Below are 16,956 nucleotides of genomic sequence, written 5' to 3'. Positions count from 1 at the left end.
ATGATTTATACTGAATTATTATACTGAATTTATACTGAATTATTTTCTGTGACAATAGAAAGATTCAGTGTATTAGCAGTTATGCTCTTTGTCAGTGTTAGGACTCTGGATAAGGTATATTGAAATTTTTTATGCACAGTATAAAGTTCTTATGTAAAGCTAAAAAAAACAATCTTGATCGATAGTGTTTTAAGCACTAAGTCCTTAGCTGGTTCCCTTTCCTTTTGTTCCACGACAACACTGAAAATCACCTCATTACTATAAAGCTTCCTCCAAATCACAGTCTGTCCATAAATGAATTTAAAGACATCATTCTAGAAATCACATTTCTTTAGTGACCAGGCATTCAGAAAAGAGAATAAGAAGAGACTATTTCTTTGTGTTGATGATAAATAATGTTAGACCACCAAATCTTTCATCTCAAAGGTGATGATGAGAGAGCAGTCCTGATTAGCAAAAGCTGGAGACCTTTTTTAAAAAGTTTGTAACTTTAGAAATTCATGATTTCAGATAACACTGAGTCAAAATTATCATTGGAAATTCCAGTTCCAGTACAATCTAGCTGTGTGACCTTGAGCAGTTTACAAAGGTCTCATGTACTATAAAATGGAGATAATAGTAGTACCTGCCTCAAGATTATTGTGAGGATTAAATGAGTTAATATATTGAAAAATACCCAGAACAATGTCTGGCACATAGTAAGTACTTATATGAGTGTTTGTTAGCATTAACATGTAAGCAGTAAAAAAAGTTTTTTAAATAGCATTTTGTCCTTTTATTTTTCAAGATTTTTGTTTGTTTGTTGTTGATGTGGACCATTTTTAAAGTCTTTATTGAATTTGTTACAACATTGCTTCTGCTTTATGTCTTCGTTCCTTGGCCACAAGGCGTGTGGGATCTCAGCTCCTTGACCAGGAATCAAACCCGCACACCCCGCTGCTTTGGAAGGCGAAGTCCTAACCACTGGATGGCCAGGAAAGTCCCAGTAGCATTTTATCCTTAATTGGAAAGGACAACATAGTTCAAACTGGGTGGAAATATTTGGCAAATGGTGTGGTCTTCTCTGAAAATCCTTTAAAAATTTTGACAACCTTAATTGAATAAAGGGCCTTAAACAGAATTAGGATTATATTGGAAAGAAAGTGCAGTTCAGGAAAATGTTACTGAGATCAAGAGATTCTTTCACGCACATTCACAGGTAGTATTGCCACTTGGAGAATTGAGTGAGGAGACATCAGTTCCGAGGTTATTATGAAATTGACATGTGATACACATGGAAGAGACTTGTAATAGCACCTAGAACATAGTATGCTCAGTAAGTGTTATCTATTATTTTTATTGTTATTATGTCATTGATAATACCAAAGGCATTTACATTCTGTGTTTCATCTTGGTTAAATGGTAAATGCCATCAAGTTACGTGACTCAGGAATAAACTACCAGATAGCTGGCATTTTGTTTTCCTTTTGTGGTAGGTTGAAACAGAGACTGGCTTCTACATGCTACCAGATCTAAAGACCCTTGGTTTCCAAGGACAAAGATAGCAAAGGGAAGAAAGACAAAAAATGTCTTTGCTTGAGAAGTGACCAATGAAACAACATCTTTGAAAATGTTGTTCTTGAAGGATGAGCTCTTGCAAACGAAAACTACACTTAGCAGAGGTGGGGCTGTAGGGTTGGGTGGAAGTCACATCAGAAATTTAGTTATCAAATGTACTGCTCAAAGGAGAGGAAGCCTTTAGTTTGTGTTCTAGCTCCTTGAAGGTTTCTGTCCTATTTCTGTCAGCCATAGCTACCCTTTCCTTCTCCTCTCCTTATCCCAAATTCTGTACACATCCAGATCTTATGCATCAAGTTTCCACTCTTGAAATTTATCTGTCCTACATCCTCTCTCCTTCAAAGTGTCAGTTAACTACTTCATGATAAACTCATTCATTTGAAAAAAACCCTGAAATTCAGGGTACTATTGTTATATGTTTTATTTAGGACATCCTCTATACAGTGTCCAAATATTTAACCCATTAGTTCAGCTCTACTGAAGACATTTCAAAGTATGAAGTTCAATGGAAAAAAGCATTCTTTTTGTACCTCATTCTTTCTGTGTGAGAAGGCACATTCACATGCTTCCTTTGTCCTGATGTAGAATCTGTTCTCTGTTTAAATAGCTGATTATTCCTTTGATCGGACACTCAAGAATATAGCACTTTACTGTTAGAATAGTTCAGTATGTGCATTCATTTTATCATGTATAGCATGAACATTATTACTATATGATAGCTTTCTACTATAAAAGCTTATTTTGCTATGGAAAATTATTATGGATATTATGTGAAATGATTATTTTTCTAGTTGCCATTATTCCTTTCTCAGAAGCACAGATAGTCAAGACTTATAAGATTTAATTCTGTCCTGGAAAAAATGGCTTCTTTTGGCACCTTCAGTTTTGTGATAATACTTTCTAATGAGTTGAGCGTTTCCCTTACTGCGAATTATGTAACTATCCTATTAAAAATAAATACATATTTTAAATTGTGTAGCAGATTATTATGCTTTAATTTGCTTTTTATGGTTACATATTTCCGCATTGAGACTTTTACAGGGATTTTTATAGCGATTTACATTTTATATATGTATATGTATTTAATCATGGTAGTATAAATTACTCTTGCTAATTTAAAAAAACCGCACTACTACCAAAATAAACATGTTTTTTAAGCCCCATTTGAGTGGGGAAAAGTGAATGATTCTGGCTATCTGAGAACTTTTGTATGAAAATTAAAGCCTACTTCCAAGTCATACATTTCCAAGTGTTTTCAAAGAGAGACAAACGCTGGTGCTGATTTTTTTTTTTTTTGGCAAAGTTTTATTTAAATATTAATTTGGTCTCATGTTTTTAGACAGGAGACCGACTTAGTTGCTTTGCTATACAAGTAATCTTACTGCTGTAGAAAAATTGGTTATCAAAATAGGAATTTTTGTTTTTCAAAATATGCACAATCTGACCCCCAAATTCTAATCTTATTACTAGTTATTGAAATGGCTGTGTGCCTATAATATCAGATCATCAGCATCTTTTGTTTTCTCCTTTCTTTTTTGCAGTAAAGGGCCCTATATAGTCTGTGTCATAATGTGTTATGAAATATACACAAATGTTTTATCTTAGGTGCATGGCTTCTACTGCATTTGTTATTTTGGTTGGATTCTGTGGTTATTCTTTTAAAATGTTTTATACGAATATTATTTTAATTCACTTGACTGCAAAGGGATATAATTCTAAACAAAAGGTCTAAGTTATTTTGAATTAATTTGAGATGTAGTTCTGGTTGCTCCAGATATTTCATTTATATTTTCTTACATTTGGTAATGACACCAATCCATAAAATAACTTGAAAATCTGTCATACATCATTAAATTCACTTACGCTTCATTGTAGGTGTTTAAGTAAATGTAACTAGCTTATATACTGAAGAACTTGGTAATTTTTGTGGACTGTACAGTAACATATATATAATTTAATGTTGCCTCAAGGTTGACTTTTAGATACTTCGAATAAGATCACTTTAAGAAACTTTGTTGCAGGGTATTATAACACTGGTAATTGTGGGTTTTTTTTAATTGAGAAGATCTCTTGTTCATTAATGTACTAAGACATTTGAAACTATATTAAGAACTGTATGAAACTCTTATTACAGGAGTCCGAGTCCCTAAAGTGGTAGCATTACAATGTAGTTTAATAGTAATCTAAACACATTATTTTTACCCAAATTGTTTTGTTGCTAAGAAACCATTAAGACATTAAACTGTTGAATTACAGCTGCATTGTATCATCAGATAGAACTTGGTTTGTTTACATCATAGTACATTTGGCTTACGTCTGAGAAAGCTGGAAGAAGGAACCCTGACACAAATATATACTATATTTTAAATAAGCTTTTATATAGAGAGAGGGTCATTTCTATGGAAATTATATAAATATAGCTTCTATTTCTTTAAATTTCATCTTTTTTTTCAAATTCATCTGGTGTTTTTCACAATGCTCTGTTCTTAGAGTCCCATCAAGAGGACAAGTGTTTTGGTTTTGTTTGTTTGTTTGTTTTTTAATGAGCATAAGATTCAGCCCTTCCATTCCTTTTTTGGTTGTTAGTTTGTTTGCCTTGTTTCAGCCATGCTGAATTCTTTACTGTAACTCAGTTGTGTTAACCATGCTTCTGGGTCTTTATACCAAGCCACTCTCTCTGCTTGATATGCTTTTGCCCCAGATATTTGAATGCCTTCCTTCTTTATGACTTTAGATCACTGTGCAGATGTCACCATCTTAGGGAGGACTTCCTTTGACCATCATGCTGTCTCTCACTCTGTCTCCTTATCTGCCTGCCTGGTCCTTCATTGCACTTAATCACTACTACCTGACATTATCTGGTGTTATTGTCTGTCTCCAACATTAGAATGTAAGTCCCACAGGTCAAGGACATTTTATTTACTGCTCTATCCCAACACCCAGAGTGCTGTCTGGCACATAGTAGGTGCTCAACCGATACGGGTTGAATGGCTTTTCCATTATGAAGATTTAGCAGAGTATGTTTCCACATAATAATTGTGTCCTATTATCTCTGTGATTGTTATGAACATAATTACTTCAATGTTCCTTTCCAGAATGCTCTATCACCTGGAATTCCTTGACTGTGGATTTGCCCATTTGTTGCATCTTCTGAGTCTCTCCCCCTCTCTCAAGACTGGTGCTGGGTTGTGGAGCTTTAGGCTTCCCTACCATGGTTCAATACTTTTACTTGTCTGCAACACCTTTTACCTACTTTTTTTTTTTTAATTTATTTGTTTATGACTGTGCTGGGTCTTCGTTGCTGCATGCAGGCTTTCTCTAGTTACGGCAAGCGGGGGCTACTCTTTGTTGAGGTGCACGGGCTTCTCATTGCGGTGGCTTCTCTTGTTGCGGAGCACAGGCTCTAGGTGCGTGGGCTTCGGTAGTTGCAGCACACGGGCTCAGTAGTCGTGGCACACGGGCCCTAGAGCATGTGGGCTTCAGTAGTTGCGGTGCATGGGTTCAGTAATTGTGGTGCGCAGGCTCTAGAGTGTGCAGGCTTCAGAAGTCGTGGTGCGCGGGCTCAGTAGTTGTGGCACACAAGCTCTAGAGTGTGCGGGCTTCAGTAGTTGTGGTGCACAGGCTCAGTAGTTGCAGCTCGCAGGCTCTAGAGCATGCGGGCTTCAGTAGTTGTGGCGCATGGGCTTAGTTGCTCCGCAGCATGTGGGATCTTCCCGAACCAGGAATTGAACCCATGTCCCGTGCAATGGCAGCTGGATTCTTACCCACTGGACCACTAGGGAAGTCCAGCTTTTACCTTCTTTTTGTCAGCTGGGGATTGCCACACAATTTGGTAGGAGTTCAATTTCAGATTCCATACCAGCACACAGCCCAGGAGTAGAGGTCTGATTTCCCACAGGTGTCTCCACCCTCAGTCCAGGTGAGACTGTGCCCAGGCTAAGTCCTGAGGTCTGTGGGCTGAGATTTCCAGACACTCCCTTTCCAACTTCTTGCCTAATAGCACAGGTCTCGTACATTAAGCACACAGGGACTGGCCTCGCCTCTCAGGCCAGAAACCTCAGCCCCTGAGGCACTCTGACCTCTTGGCATCAATTTCCACTCCTCTGACTTGGAATCTTCACTTCACTTCCAGCACCTGGAAATTTTTCTTGCTTGCTTTCAGTTTTGCTATGTGATAAAAACAAATTTCTGTTATATATTATCCACTATTTATTTTGTCTTGGGTGGGGATAGCTTCCCACATCTGCTCAGTCAGCCATATTGGCTAGCGTACATGTGGAGATTATTTATTTTGGCATTTTTATAGCAATACTGAAAGTGTTGATGTTCCTAATAAATCCAAAGGTATGTACAACTGGGCCCGCTATACATGAGCAGTGATAGAAATTTAGATTCTTTATATTCTAGGCCTCTGGACATTCTGATGTTTTACAGGGAACATTAGACAGTATTTATGTGTAAATTCTGTTAAATAGTGACCTCATCATCCACTCCATTCTTTTAAAAAGTTTTTTCTTAGTGTTGCATCATGATGATGATGATGATTTTAGCCTTTTAGGACAATTTTGTCAAATGGAAAGTAATTATAAAGGGGACTTTTCACTTAAGTATCTGTAAGCCATTGTTTTTGTCAAGTTTTACTTCCTTTAATTCCATTCATAAGTCTGTATTATTTGAACACTAAGAGTACTCCCAGGACATGTCTACTAGGTGCTGCAGGCTGACTTTATAATTTTCAATAATAATTGTTATTTTGATCGTGTTCTGAGACATAAATTTTTAGTTATCTTACTTTCAAGTTGAAATGCACAGACTTTAAGTATACACTTTGTTGTGTTTGGGCAAATCCAGATATAAAACATTCTCTTACTTCAGAAAGTTGCTTTATCCAATTTTATGCCTTTTATTTTAAACTTTACTTTTTTCCCTAGCAGATATTAAGAAACCTCAGCTGAAACCTGAAAAGACTTCTAAGAAGTTTAGAGCTTCGAGTGAGTCTGAGTCCCTGGATTTTGCAGACAGAAACTACTTTGTGAAATTATGGGCCAAACTTTCAGGCAAAAACATGCCAGCGGTAAGAAGGGATAGAGGGGTGAGGGAAGCTGTAACTGAGCATTACAAAAGTCATACAAAAAGGGCATTGGATATTTCAAGACTAATAAGTTTCACCAAAACTGTCCTCTGACTGGTGTCAGCTGAAGACAAGTTTTTTACCCCTCTTTCTACACCTCTAAGAATAGGCATGGGATCTAAAAACAGAGTATACAGTGTAGATTTTTTTGAGTACCTTTCCCCCAGGCTCCTAGTGGAAGTTCTGACACTCAGTTCTCCTATTTAACAAGCATAGAAAAGAACTACATAGAATTAATGCTGTAGAATATGTATTTCAAGGGAAAACTTGCTTTACTGTTGCGATATAATTTTGAGTATTCTTGTGCTGAGGCTTCAAAGTGGGTCCACTCAAAGAGTCCATGTCTTATAACCTTGCAGTACTTAGACCCATCCTATGACGTATTTCGGATCCCGTTCTTTGAGAACTCAGAGAAGTTAGGATATGCGGAAGTTGGCCCTACCTCCATATTAGGTCATGCTCTTTTCTGTTTGTGATGGTTTTTCTGTGATGGTCTGGGAATACAGAGACCTAAATCGTTGCCATTGGCCTCAGAAGCGACAGAACTTCCGATTTGGTTGTCAACTCCTTGGTCGTGTTTCCCTAAGCCTTGCCTGTTCTAAGCAAATAATCACATTGTCTTCTAAAGTCAGAACCATAGGCAGTGGTCACAAGAATCAGACTGGTTACTTCAGATGAAAAGTCTAGGGCCGTGGTGTACAAGGGCATAGCTATACATTCTGCTCTGATTAAGTCATAAGAATGGGATGTTTGAAGTACAAGGAACAGATACCCATTCAAGTCAGCTTAAGTAAAAGGTAGTTCCATTATTAAAAAAAATATGATGAGTGGATTCACAGTGCATCGTGAGCAGGGATGAAGTACAGATCTCACAGGAACCAGCTTGGAAAGTGCATCCCAAAGGCATCAAGTTCCTCTCATCTCTGCTTCTCTTTTTCCCGTGCTCTGTTGTCCTCTCTCTCCTGGCTGGCCTCCTACACTCACTCAGCTTCCCTCCCACATAATTTGAACTCATTTGCACACGTGCCAGCCCTGACTCACCATGGCTCTCTGCCTGTGGCTCTATGCCCACAATTCCTGGCCACTTCTCTCTGTCTCTTTAATTCATACTGTGGAAGGCAAAACAATCTAATTGGCACAGCTGGACTTTCTAAGCCATACCACACAGATCAAATTAAACTGCTTGTCCTGTCACCTGTGGCAGGGCAAAAGGCAGGGCCACTTGGTACAGATTCTGGCTTCTTAGAAGCAGCAGGGGATGGGTGCACTCTAAACATCTAAGAATAATATAAATTTGTATCATGATACTGGAGTACTGGAAATGTCCTATTTATTTATCCAAAATAAATTAAATCTGGAATTGTTCCCACCTACCAGGATCTGTGGGAAATCAAACATCAGTCATTAGGAATGGGGATCACTCCCATTCTTTGGATTAAGTTCAAGAATCCTGAGGTTTATGTCATCCTAGAAACTGAGGGAAGGGCCTCTGGTCTCCAGACTATCATGATTACCATGGGGATGTTCCTTGTCTGAAACCCTGAGTTCCTTTCTGAGCCAGGGGCTCTGGTATTCTCCAGATCCTTTCATGCTCGTATGTTCACCCAGTGCCGACCCCCAAGATCTCGCCACACCCTGGGAGCGCACTCGACATGAGGAGCCCGTCAGCCTCTGTCCTTGCAGTCCTGGGAAACCCAGCTCTTTTCAAGTCAGTCTACCACTTCCTCTCTGCACCTGCTGTCCTGTACAGCTTTAGGCTTCTTGGAGCTTAGACTTTCAAATATAAGGTCTTTTTTTAATCTCCCAGGACATGGCATATCCAGACTGTAAAAACTCCAGAGCACACATCCTTGGCCACCTTTATTCTTTAATGATAAGTCTGTGTCTTGACAACCAGAGCCAGCTCATGTCCCAGTTAGACTGTCCTGCCGCACAACATCATACCGATGAGAAACACACCATTGAGTCACACCCTCTGCCTGTTAGTGGGTATCCATGATTTATTTAAATATGACAAATCTGAATATTACCTGTTAGAAAATTTTCAGGCCTAATTAAAGATAGCTTTTCTTTTTTTTTTTTTAAGATTTTATTTTATGTGGACCATTTTTTTCAAAGTATTGAATTTGTTACAATATTGCTTCTGTTTTATGTTTTGGTTTTTTTGGCTGCGAGGCATGTGGGATCTTAGCTCCCAAACCAGGGATTGAACCCACACTCCCTGCATTGGAAGGTGAAGTCTTAGCCACTGGACCTCCAGGGAAGTCCCTAAAGATAGCTTTTCTCTGGTCAAGGGCACTCAGGTACCCAGGAGCAAGAACAGAGGAACAGATGAAAAACACACACACAACACACACACAGTGGGTTCTCAGCTGTAATTCATCTCCAACATCTCAGTATAAAACTAATGAACAGTATGGGGTAACTGGACAGTGGAGGGTATGATAAAAAGGCAATGCGAGAGTAGAGGGGCCACCTTGGTGGCGGGAGGGGAGCAGGTATGTGGACCACGTGTTGTCAAAAATTCTCATGAAATTTTGACATGTCCAGTGTCACTCCTTACCTGTAGTCACCTCCCTGAGAAACTGTTCGGCCCCCATAATCCAGGGCATCTAGAGCCTAGTGTAGAAATCTACTGTGTCCTGTGTTAGAGGGTGGGCAGTTTCTCATCCATGATGGCAACGGCGCTCAAACCCCTTGCAGCCTGAGCTTCTGGTAATTTTGCCTGCCAGTACTGGTGGAGAAGTAATGTAATAGAGTAGTTTCATAGAAAAGCAAATCAAATCCCCCAAGAACCAACAGATTCACCCCTCAAAAATTAGAGCAAAGGTAGTACTTAATTGCCACTGTCATATATATGGGGTGAACTTGCCTAAGACTATTTTTAGTACCTCGTTTTCTTGTAAAGATTATGAATTCAATGCTATTTTGAAATTTTAAGTATTTATCAAATTTTAAGATATTTCGTAAGTTATTAACCTCTTGCCTAGCCATTATAATGCTGCAAAATGAGCAAAACCTTCTTAAGATCATCACCACAGAAGCTTTAATGAGATATTATGATTATATTGGAGGCCATAAATAGCCTTTATACGTCACTTATAACTTGGGAAGAGCTTTTGTGTAAATTATCTCATGTACCCCTTATTGCAACCCTTAGGAGATGTTGTTATTCATTTACTTTCCCAACATAAATCCCTATGTATTTTTGGAACTTTATGGTGGATTGAGGAAAGTAATTGCAACTATCTCTGTCAAAAACCTATATCATAAATTTTCCACAAAAAAAAAAAAAAGAAATGTTTGTGCTTTTTTGGGGTCTTAACTGTAGATTTAATGTGTTCATATTTACCTGTAGAAACTATCAAGAGAGCCATTTGACAGTGATGGACTAAATAGGAATTCCCATTGTCAATGCTTTTTTGGTCCTGTTTCTTTCAAAAGCACCCTTTCCACTTATGTTGAACACTGCATTCTTCCTGGAACCTACCTTAAACTCGCTGCGTATGTGAGGTCTTTCAGTTTACCCTCTCTATTCTAATATTCTACTCTTTCCTTGTGTGTGGTTTGTCACTACGTGCATGTCAAGGTGTGATTACAAAATAACGGAGCTGGTTTTGTGTGTGTCTTCTGAAAACCAGCCCTATTCCTGGGTAGTCACATAGCCACATGTCATAACTTGTTGGGTAAGTGTATATTTATGTGTGTGTTTGTGTGAAGATTTTTTGCTGTGGAAGTATCATGAGTAGATCTTTGCCTTCTAGGAGAAGCTTTATTTTCAGAACTTCAATTGTATCAGTTTCTCCAGCCAGCTCCTCCGATCTCCTTAGGGGACAGCCTTACTCCTGAGGCAGGCCAAGTTACTGAAAGCCAATTTTCTAGAAAACAAATTGCTGAATGACCAATTCATTCAAAGCCAATTTAGTGAATGTATGTGTGTGGCAGATAAGGCCAGTGCAATCCAAAAAGCATCCAAAGATATGAAGTCCAGTGAGAAAGTGGACCTGTAATGACAAAATATTGGGCCCTACGTCTACTAAGCACTATTTTCTTTCACTGCTGTGAGGCAGGTCAGCTCAGGGAGCTTGTCTAAGATTACACAGCTTAGAAGTGTCTATTTCGACTCCAAAAGAAAAGTGCTTTCTTTTCCTCAGTACATTTTTCAGGGCATGGTGTTCAACACTATATTTATTAGCTGGAATAACACTATAAAGAGATACTTCTCTTATCTGCCACCTAGTTACCAAGTGGTACAGTTCATGTAGGATCAGCAGTCCAAGTGCCTTTTTCAAGATAATGAATTGGTTTCCTGTTATTCTCTGAAGGTGACCAACTAATTTTTAAATATCATTTGTAATCATTATGATTTTGATTTGTGCATATTGAAGGCTATCCACCCACTGCATTTCTTATCCTTATCAAAACTCAAATTATTCTACCTTTGGCCAGCTAGAGCTTCTGCAGGTTGACACCTGTGTCCTTTTAACATGACCCATCTTGCTGGTTGGTATGACAAGATATTCTATGCTCTTTTGTTCATTACCTGTCCTAGACCTGGAATCAGTCTTTTGTCCAAGAAGTCTTGGTTTCTTCAAGTGGGAGATGGTTGTACAAGAAAGAACACATCATGGTTGCTAGGAATGCTCATTGCTCTTGGGGTGGCCATTGTTTCTAGGCCTATTCTGTGGATAGATAAAATATTTCATGAGTTCAAGTTAATATTTCCAGTTTGGATTCAAGACTTCAGGATTTTTACTTAACGCCTTCTCTGTTGCATATTTTTTCTTTTCTCCACACTGAGAGTCCTGCTTCTCAAAGATAGAGGCGATGATAGAATTATAGTATCTTACTAAATTTCTCGTTTCTTTTAACCACATTACACACAGAAGAGTCTCAGAATAACAATACTAAATACTACCAGCACCCATTATAAAAACTGAAAACAGTTTATAAAAGTTTTTTTACAAATGTTCCTCCCGCCATTGTTTGTGATTATGTTACAGCTATACTATCAGAGCATGCCCTCATATCCTCTCTCCCTTTTAACTCTCATTTTGTCTTAGTTATCAAATACCTTCATACTTAATACTCATCATTAGACCTCAGGTCAGTGTCTCTCTAGTTGTTTTATTGCCTAAGCTTATTCTCTGCTAGATACAGAAAGGGCTGTGGGAAAAATATTTCCTGCATTCTTGCCTGTTGATAACAGTCTGTTACACTTTACACTTGAATTGTAGTTTTTATCATCTATCCTGTTTCTTTGTTTTGGTTTACTTTATCAAGATCTCTTATTGTTGATATGTTGGATCTTCTTTGTCTATCTTAAATATTTGTCATTTTCTCTTGAATCTTTTTACCTCTTTCTTCATTTCTTTTTGAGGTTAAAGTTTTTCCTTCATTTTCTATTTCTCTTAAGTCATTATTTGTTGTGTTTATTCACTCCTGTATTTCTTCTAGTTTAGTTTTCATTTCCTAAGCGACTTTTTCCCGCATATTCTAATTCTTTCCTGAGTTCCAGCACCTCATTTGTGAGTTTGTAAAATTGTAATTTATTTGTCCCTTAGTGTTTTGTGTCATTTTCTTAATGTCTTTTAGTTTATTTTGAAACAGTAGATTAAAGATTTTATCTGTTTCCCCTTCATTGTGTACAGAGATGTTATTCTCCTTTTCCTCTTATTTCTTATAATAACTTTGCATTGGATTTGACTGGAAAATTTCTCATTATTATGTGAAATTCATTTTCTCAAATATTTAGAAGGAAGGTGGTTTTTTCAAATAGTGTCAAGGTATATGGCAGTTTCCTTCCTGAGATTTCCTGGCTCTGTTCCACTCTCCCGCTTTGGTCTAGATTTCCTCTTTCCTATGTCTCTGTTTGCTCTTTCCCAATTAATTTTTATTCCACCCCCATCAGCTTTTTTTTAGTGTAAAACCGTGTCTTAGAAGGGAGCCCTAGTGGATTAGTTTCAAGAATTCACAGTTGATCCAGCTCCTGCAGATGTTACTGTGGACCCCTTATTCTTACCTACTATTAGAATGGAAACAACCCCTCCTATGTTTCAGCCATGGTTTCCAAATTGTCCTGCTATGCTTCCTAGTGAATACTTAGCTATCTTGGGGCTCTCCTGTTCTCAGGTCTTTAAGTCACCCTGTTGCTTTCTTTGGCTTCCTCTTACATAGACACTGATACCATGCAGGTGTTGTGGTTATTGTCACCTGTATTGGGGGGTTTGAGGGGAGCTTGTCACCTAGTTTTCTTGTAAAGGTTTGATATGTTTTCATTTTGCTATTTAGTTGCTATATCTGTTTTTATGTGGAAATTCTGGAAGGTCCAAAAACTATGCTTCCACTACCACTGTCATCTTCCCAGTCATGATATAATTTAGATCAAGGATCAATATAGGAAAAAAATAAGGATGGTATAAAGTAAAATCACAATACAAAGTGTATATACTAGTATAGAGTGATTTGGGGGAAAAATAATAACAAATCAACATGAGAATAAGACAGTGGATTTAGTTGATATGTAGTACTTTTATAGTAATATGAGACAATTTAGATGTATTTATGGAGCTATTTAAAATACAGTTTTTAAGTGGTAAAATATAAGTAGAGTTTGTTTCTTCCTTTCTTATCCCATTATAAATCCCCTCCCTCCTACCCAGCAGACATTTTCTCCTCATTATGCTTACACAGAACCACAGAGATAATGGTCAGGGGAACAGTAAAGTGGTCTTGGCAATCAAATATCCACCTGAGAGGCTGTGTTCAATGAGTCTGCATGTTAGCTCTCATGTCATGTGTCTAAGGAACAATTTCAAAAGCTTGACCTAGAATTTCTCAACAGCGTGTATAGTTATAAAACAACATGTGCTATCTTTGGTTTTTTCCTCTTTTCAGTTGCCTTTTGACACCAGATTATAAACCTTTTGAATGCAGAGACTATGTGGGTTTTTTTTTCTTTTCTTTCTTTTCTCTCTTTTTTTTTTTTTTTTTGGCTGCATCAGGTCTTAGTTGCAGCATGCAGGATTTTTTGTTGTGGTGCACAGGCTTCTCTCTAGTTGTGGCGTGTGGGTTTTCTGTCTCTAGTTGTGGCGTGTGGGCTCCAGAGCATGTGGGCTCTGTAGTTGTGGCACGTGGGCTCTCTTGTTGAGGCACACAGGCTCAGTAGTTGTGGTATGAGGGCTCTCTAGTCATGGCCCACGGGCTTAGTTGCCCTGTGGCATGTGGGATCTTAGTTCCCTGGCCGGGGATCAAACCCACGTCCCCTGCATTGGAAGGCGGATTCTGTACCACTGGACCACGAGGGAAGTCCCAAGACTATGTTTTTTGTATCTTTGTATCCCCATAATCAAATGCTCACCAAGTATTTAGTGATGGTGATGGGGTGTTGGTGAAACACGGGAGGAAGACCTCCCAATCTGTCCTATTTCAGGATCATACTTAACATCGTTGGATATATTCAATCAGTTAGTTACTAGGTGTGCTAAGATCTGGTAAAACTAAAAAGACAATAATAGTCTGTATCCTTGAGAGATACTCTCATTAGAAAGATAAAAATATATATATAAACATGATATCTTAATAAAAAATTGCCTCATTATTATTTAAATGTCAGATAAAGTTTATGTATTAAATTTTAGTCTTCATAAAAATATTTCTATTTTATTTATAAAGTTTTCTTTCTTTCCACTGAACAAATATTGTTTTTTAGGCCTATGTTTTTTTCCCTTTTTCTTTCCACACATTTGGCAGTCTCTAGAAAGAAGACAATGATTATAGCTATTTTAATCATCTGACATATTTTTAACATCAATATAATTGTAAATCATATTTCTTGCCTAGGAAAGAGAGTCTATGGCGAGACAGTATGAGACAGCCCGGCAGGCCCTAATGGGAAAGACACCTCCTCATCACACATTCCTGTTTCAAAGGTAGTGATTTATCACATTTATTTACACCTGGGCATCTTTAGATTGATTTTTTAGTATCCAAATATACCAAATGAATCTTAAATCATCAACACAAACAGGGACCTTTGTACTAAAATGGACCCAGTGGTTCAATAGTAAACCTAGTTCTAGAAGTTGTATTTCCCTTTCATTTATATATATTTTTAAAAGCACAATATACTCACAGCTACTAGAAACTGAAGATTTTTTGCAGTCTTTGAAGACTGCAAAGAATGATATTTCTGGTGGTGTTTGAATATAAGTATCAGCCTTCGCCAAGGCTTTGATGATGGAAGGTTAATTATATCCTGTTGAATATCCTATACTTGTCCTTCATGAATCTCAAAAAATAGTCGTTAATGATTTGTGGAATCATTTGTTTAATGTCTCCTTTCCACATTAAACTGTAAATTCCATCAGGATGGGGACCATTTTATCTTTATTAAGCCATGAATTCTTAGTCCTTAATATGCAATGTTTCACTTAGTTCCTGATGCATAGTAGAGGCTTCATAGATATTAGTGGCTATAATAATTATTGTACTATTAATTATTACATGTGAAGAGGCACATTTAGACTTTAAGATTTACTCAAAATGAATAACCACGATGTTTATGAAATGTTTGTGTTTTATTTTCTCATGAATGTTATAGGCTTCAGTATTCTGAATTCTCTTTTCTGTGTGACCTTTTGGAAAATTTGAGTAATAAAGTGAAATCCCTGTTTTCAGAAAGTCACTAAGAGCACTGACAAGAGCTTAATTATAGTGTTTTAAAGAGCTTTTTAAAGTGCGGTGAGTCGAGGAAGCAGAATAAAAAAGCCATTTAAAAATGTTTTTCAGTTTCACTTCTCTTTATTGTCTGCAATATTAAGCTCTCTGTTAAAAATCTTTAACCAATATAAATTAAGTTTTGTCTTTGTCTGCTATATAGCAAAAAAAAGTGTGATTAATTTTCTCCACATTGGTAAGCTATCTTTGGATAGTCTGATTCAAAAGGCAGGCTTGAGGATTACTGGACTGAATGTCAATATTATGACATAGTATGAGTGTGTTTCATGTTTGGTAATTGCAATCATTGTTGCTTTTGTTGTGGTCATCCATGTACAATGCTTGGTGTCAGTCTACTTATCTCTTGTAAAAATAAAATACAGTGTGTGTGTGAAAAAAAAATATGTAATGTACAGTACAGGGTATATAGTCAGTATATTGTAGCACCTTTTTTTGGAGTCTAGTCTATAAAAATATCTAATCACTATGCTGTATACCTGAAACTAATATAATATAGTAAGTCAACTGTATGTCATTAAAAAAGCCAAAAAATTAAATTTATATACAAATTCAAAAAAAAAAAAAAAGGCAGGCTGTGTGGAATATACAAAGTTCTACTGGGGGGATGGGAGGGTGGTGGCCAGGAGATGGGTACTGTCCCCCAGGGCAGCTAAAGCTGGGGCCTGTGTGACTCTCACCAGCAGAGCAGCCATGCCTATTGAAACACTGTGGACACTAAGCTGTTTTAAATCTGAGCTCCAAATGGGTTATACTAGGGCAGAAGGATGCTTTGAATTTTCATGCATTTATATGCAGTCGGGCTACTTTGCACATAGCAACTGTATTTAGCAAGTCTAGAGTGAATAGCAGTAGGATTTATTCACTAAAAATAGTTAATGATTCTTTCAAGTCACTCTGGGGAAACAGGCTAGTATAGATGAAAAATAGATATTTTATGCTAGAGTTCAGTTGAAAGTACAATATTAGAATTTGTATAAATATTTTATTCCGGTATTATTTCAAAGCATTAGATTATAAACAAAACTGGAAAATATCTATTTCAGTTTTTATAGCAGTTGATATATTGCTGGACTTCACATAACAAATGAATGAGGGTTTACAATTGAATATGTACTAATCAGTAGGAAGAAAATCTGCCTATATTAATGTCTTAATTGATAAGGAATATTCAGAAAAATACAAATTTGCTTAATCTACAAATTAGAATGTAATAATGCCAGTGTCTAAGACAAGCTCTGACGTGAATGCTTATGAGTGTATATATTACATTATTCGAAATAGCTTTTATTGGCGTATGCATTTACTTGGGACGTGTAAAGGTCAGTATTTAGGTATTACATGTGTGTATGCTTGGTATTATTACAAAATTCTGTGGATTTTTTTTAAATTTCCAATTTCAGGGGTCTAGTACCAGCACCCATCATCAACAGTCTACGTTATTTTACAGCTTTAGAACTAAAGAAAAGTTTTGAGCTTTATGGAGATTACTTTAAAACTCCCTTTGGACCTTCTGAAAAGAGGTGAGTTGA

At 37.2% G+C, this 16,956-nt stretch overlaps 1 protein-coding gene across 1 annotated transcript in view; it reads left to right on the top strand.

Moving 5' to 3' along the window:
- LRGUK (leucine rich repeats and guanylate kinase domain containing) overlaps nt 1-16,956 on the top strand; it is a 118,927-nt gene that overhangs the window by 90,767 nt on the left and 11,204 nt on the right. The window contains exons 16-18 of the mRNA XM_036863653.1: nt 6,492-6,631; nt 14,531-14,619; nt 16,828-16,947. Of these exons, the coding sequence (XP_036719548.1) occupies nt 6,492-6,631; nt 14,531-14,619; nt 16,828-16,947 (349 nt within the window). The remainder of the gene's footprint in view (nt 1-6,491; nt 6,632-14,530; nt 14,620-16,827; nt 16,948-16,956) is intronic.

Source organism: Balaenoptera musculus, chromosome 9 (assembly GCF_009873245.2).
Source record: "Balaenoptera musculus isolate JJ_BM4_2016_0621 chromosome 9, mBalMus1.pri.v3, whole genome shotgun sequence".
In the NCBI taxonomy this organism is placed as follows: Eukaryota; Metazoa; Chordata; class Mammalia; order Artiodactyla; family Balaenopteridae; genus Balaenoptera; species Balaenoptera musculus.
The sequence above is the reverse complement of the archived record's forward strand: the minus strand, read 5'-3'. Positions and strand labels throughout refer to the sequence as shown.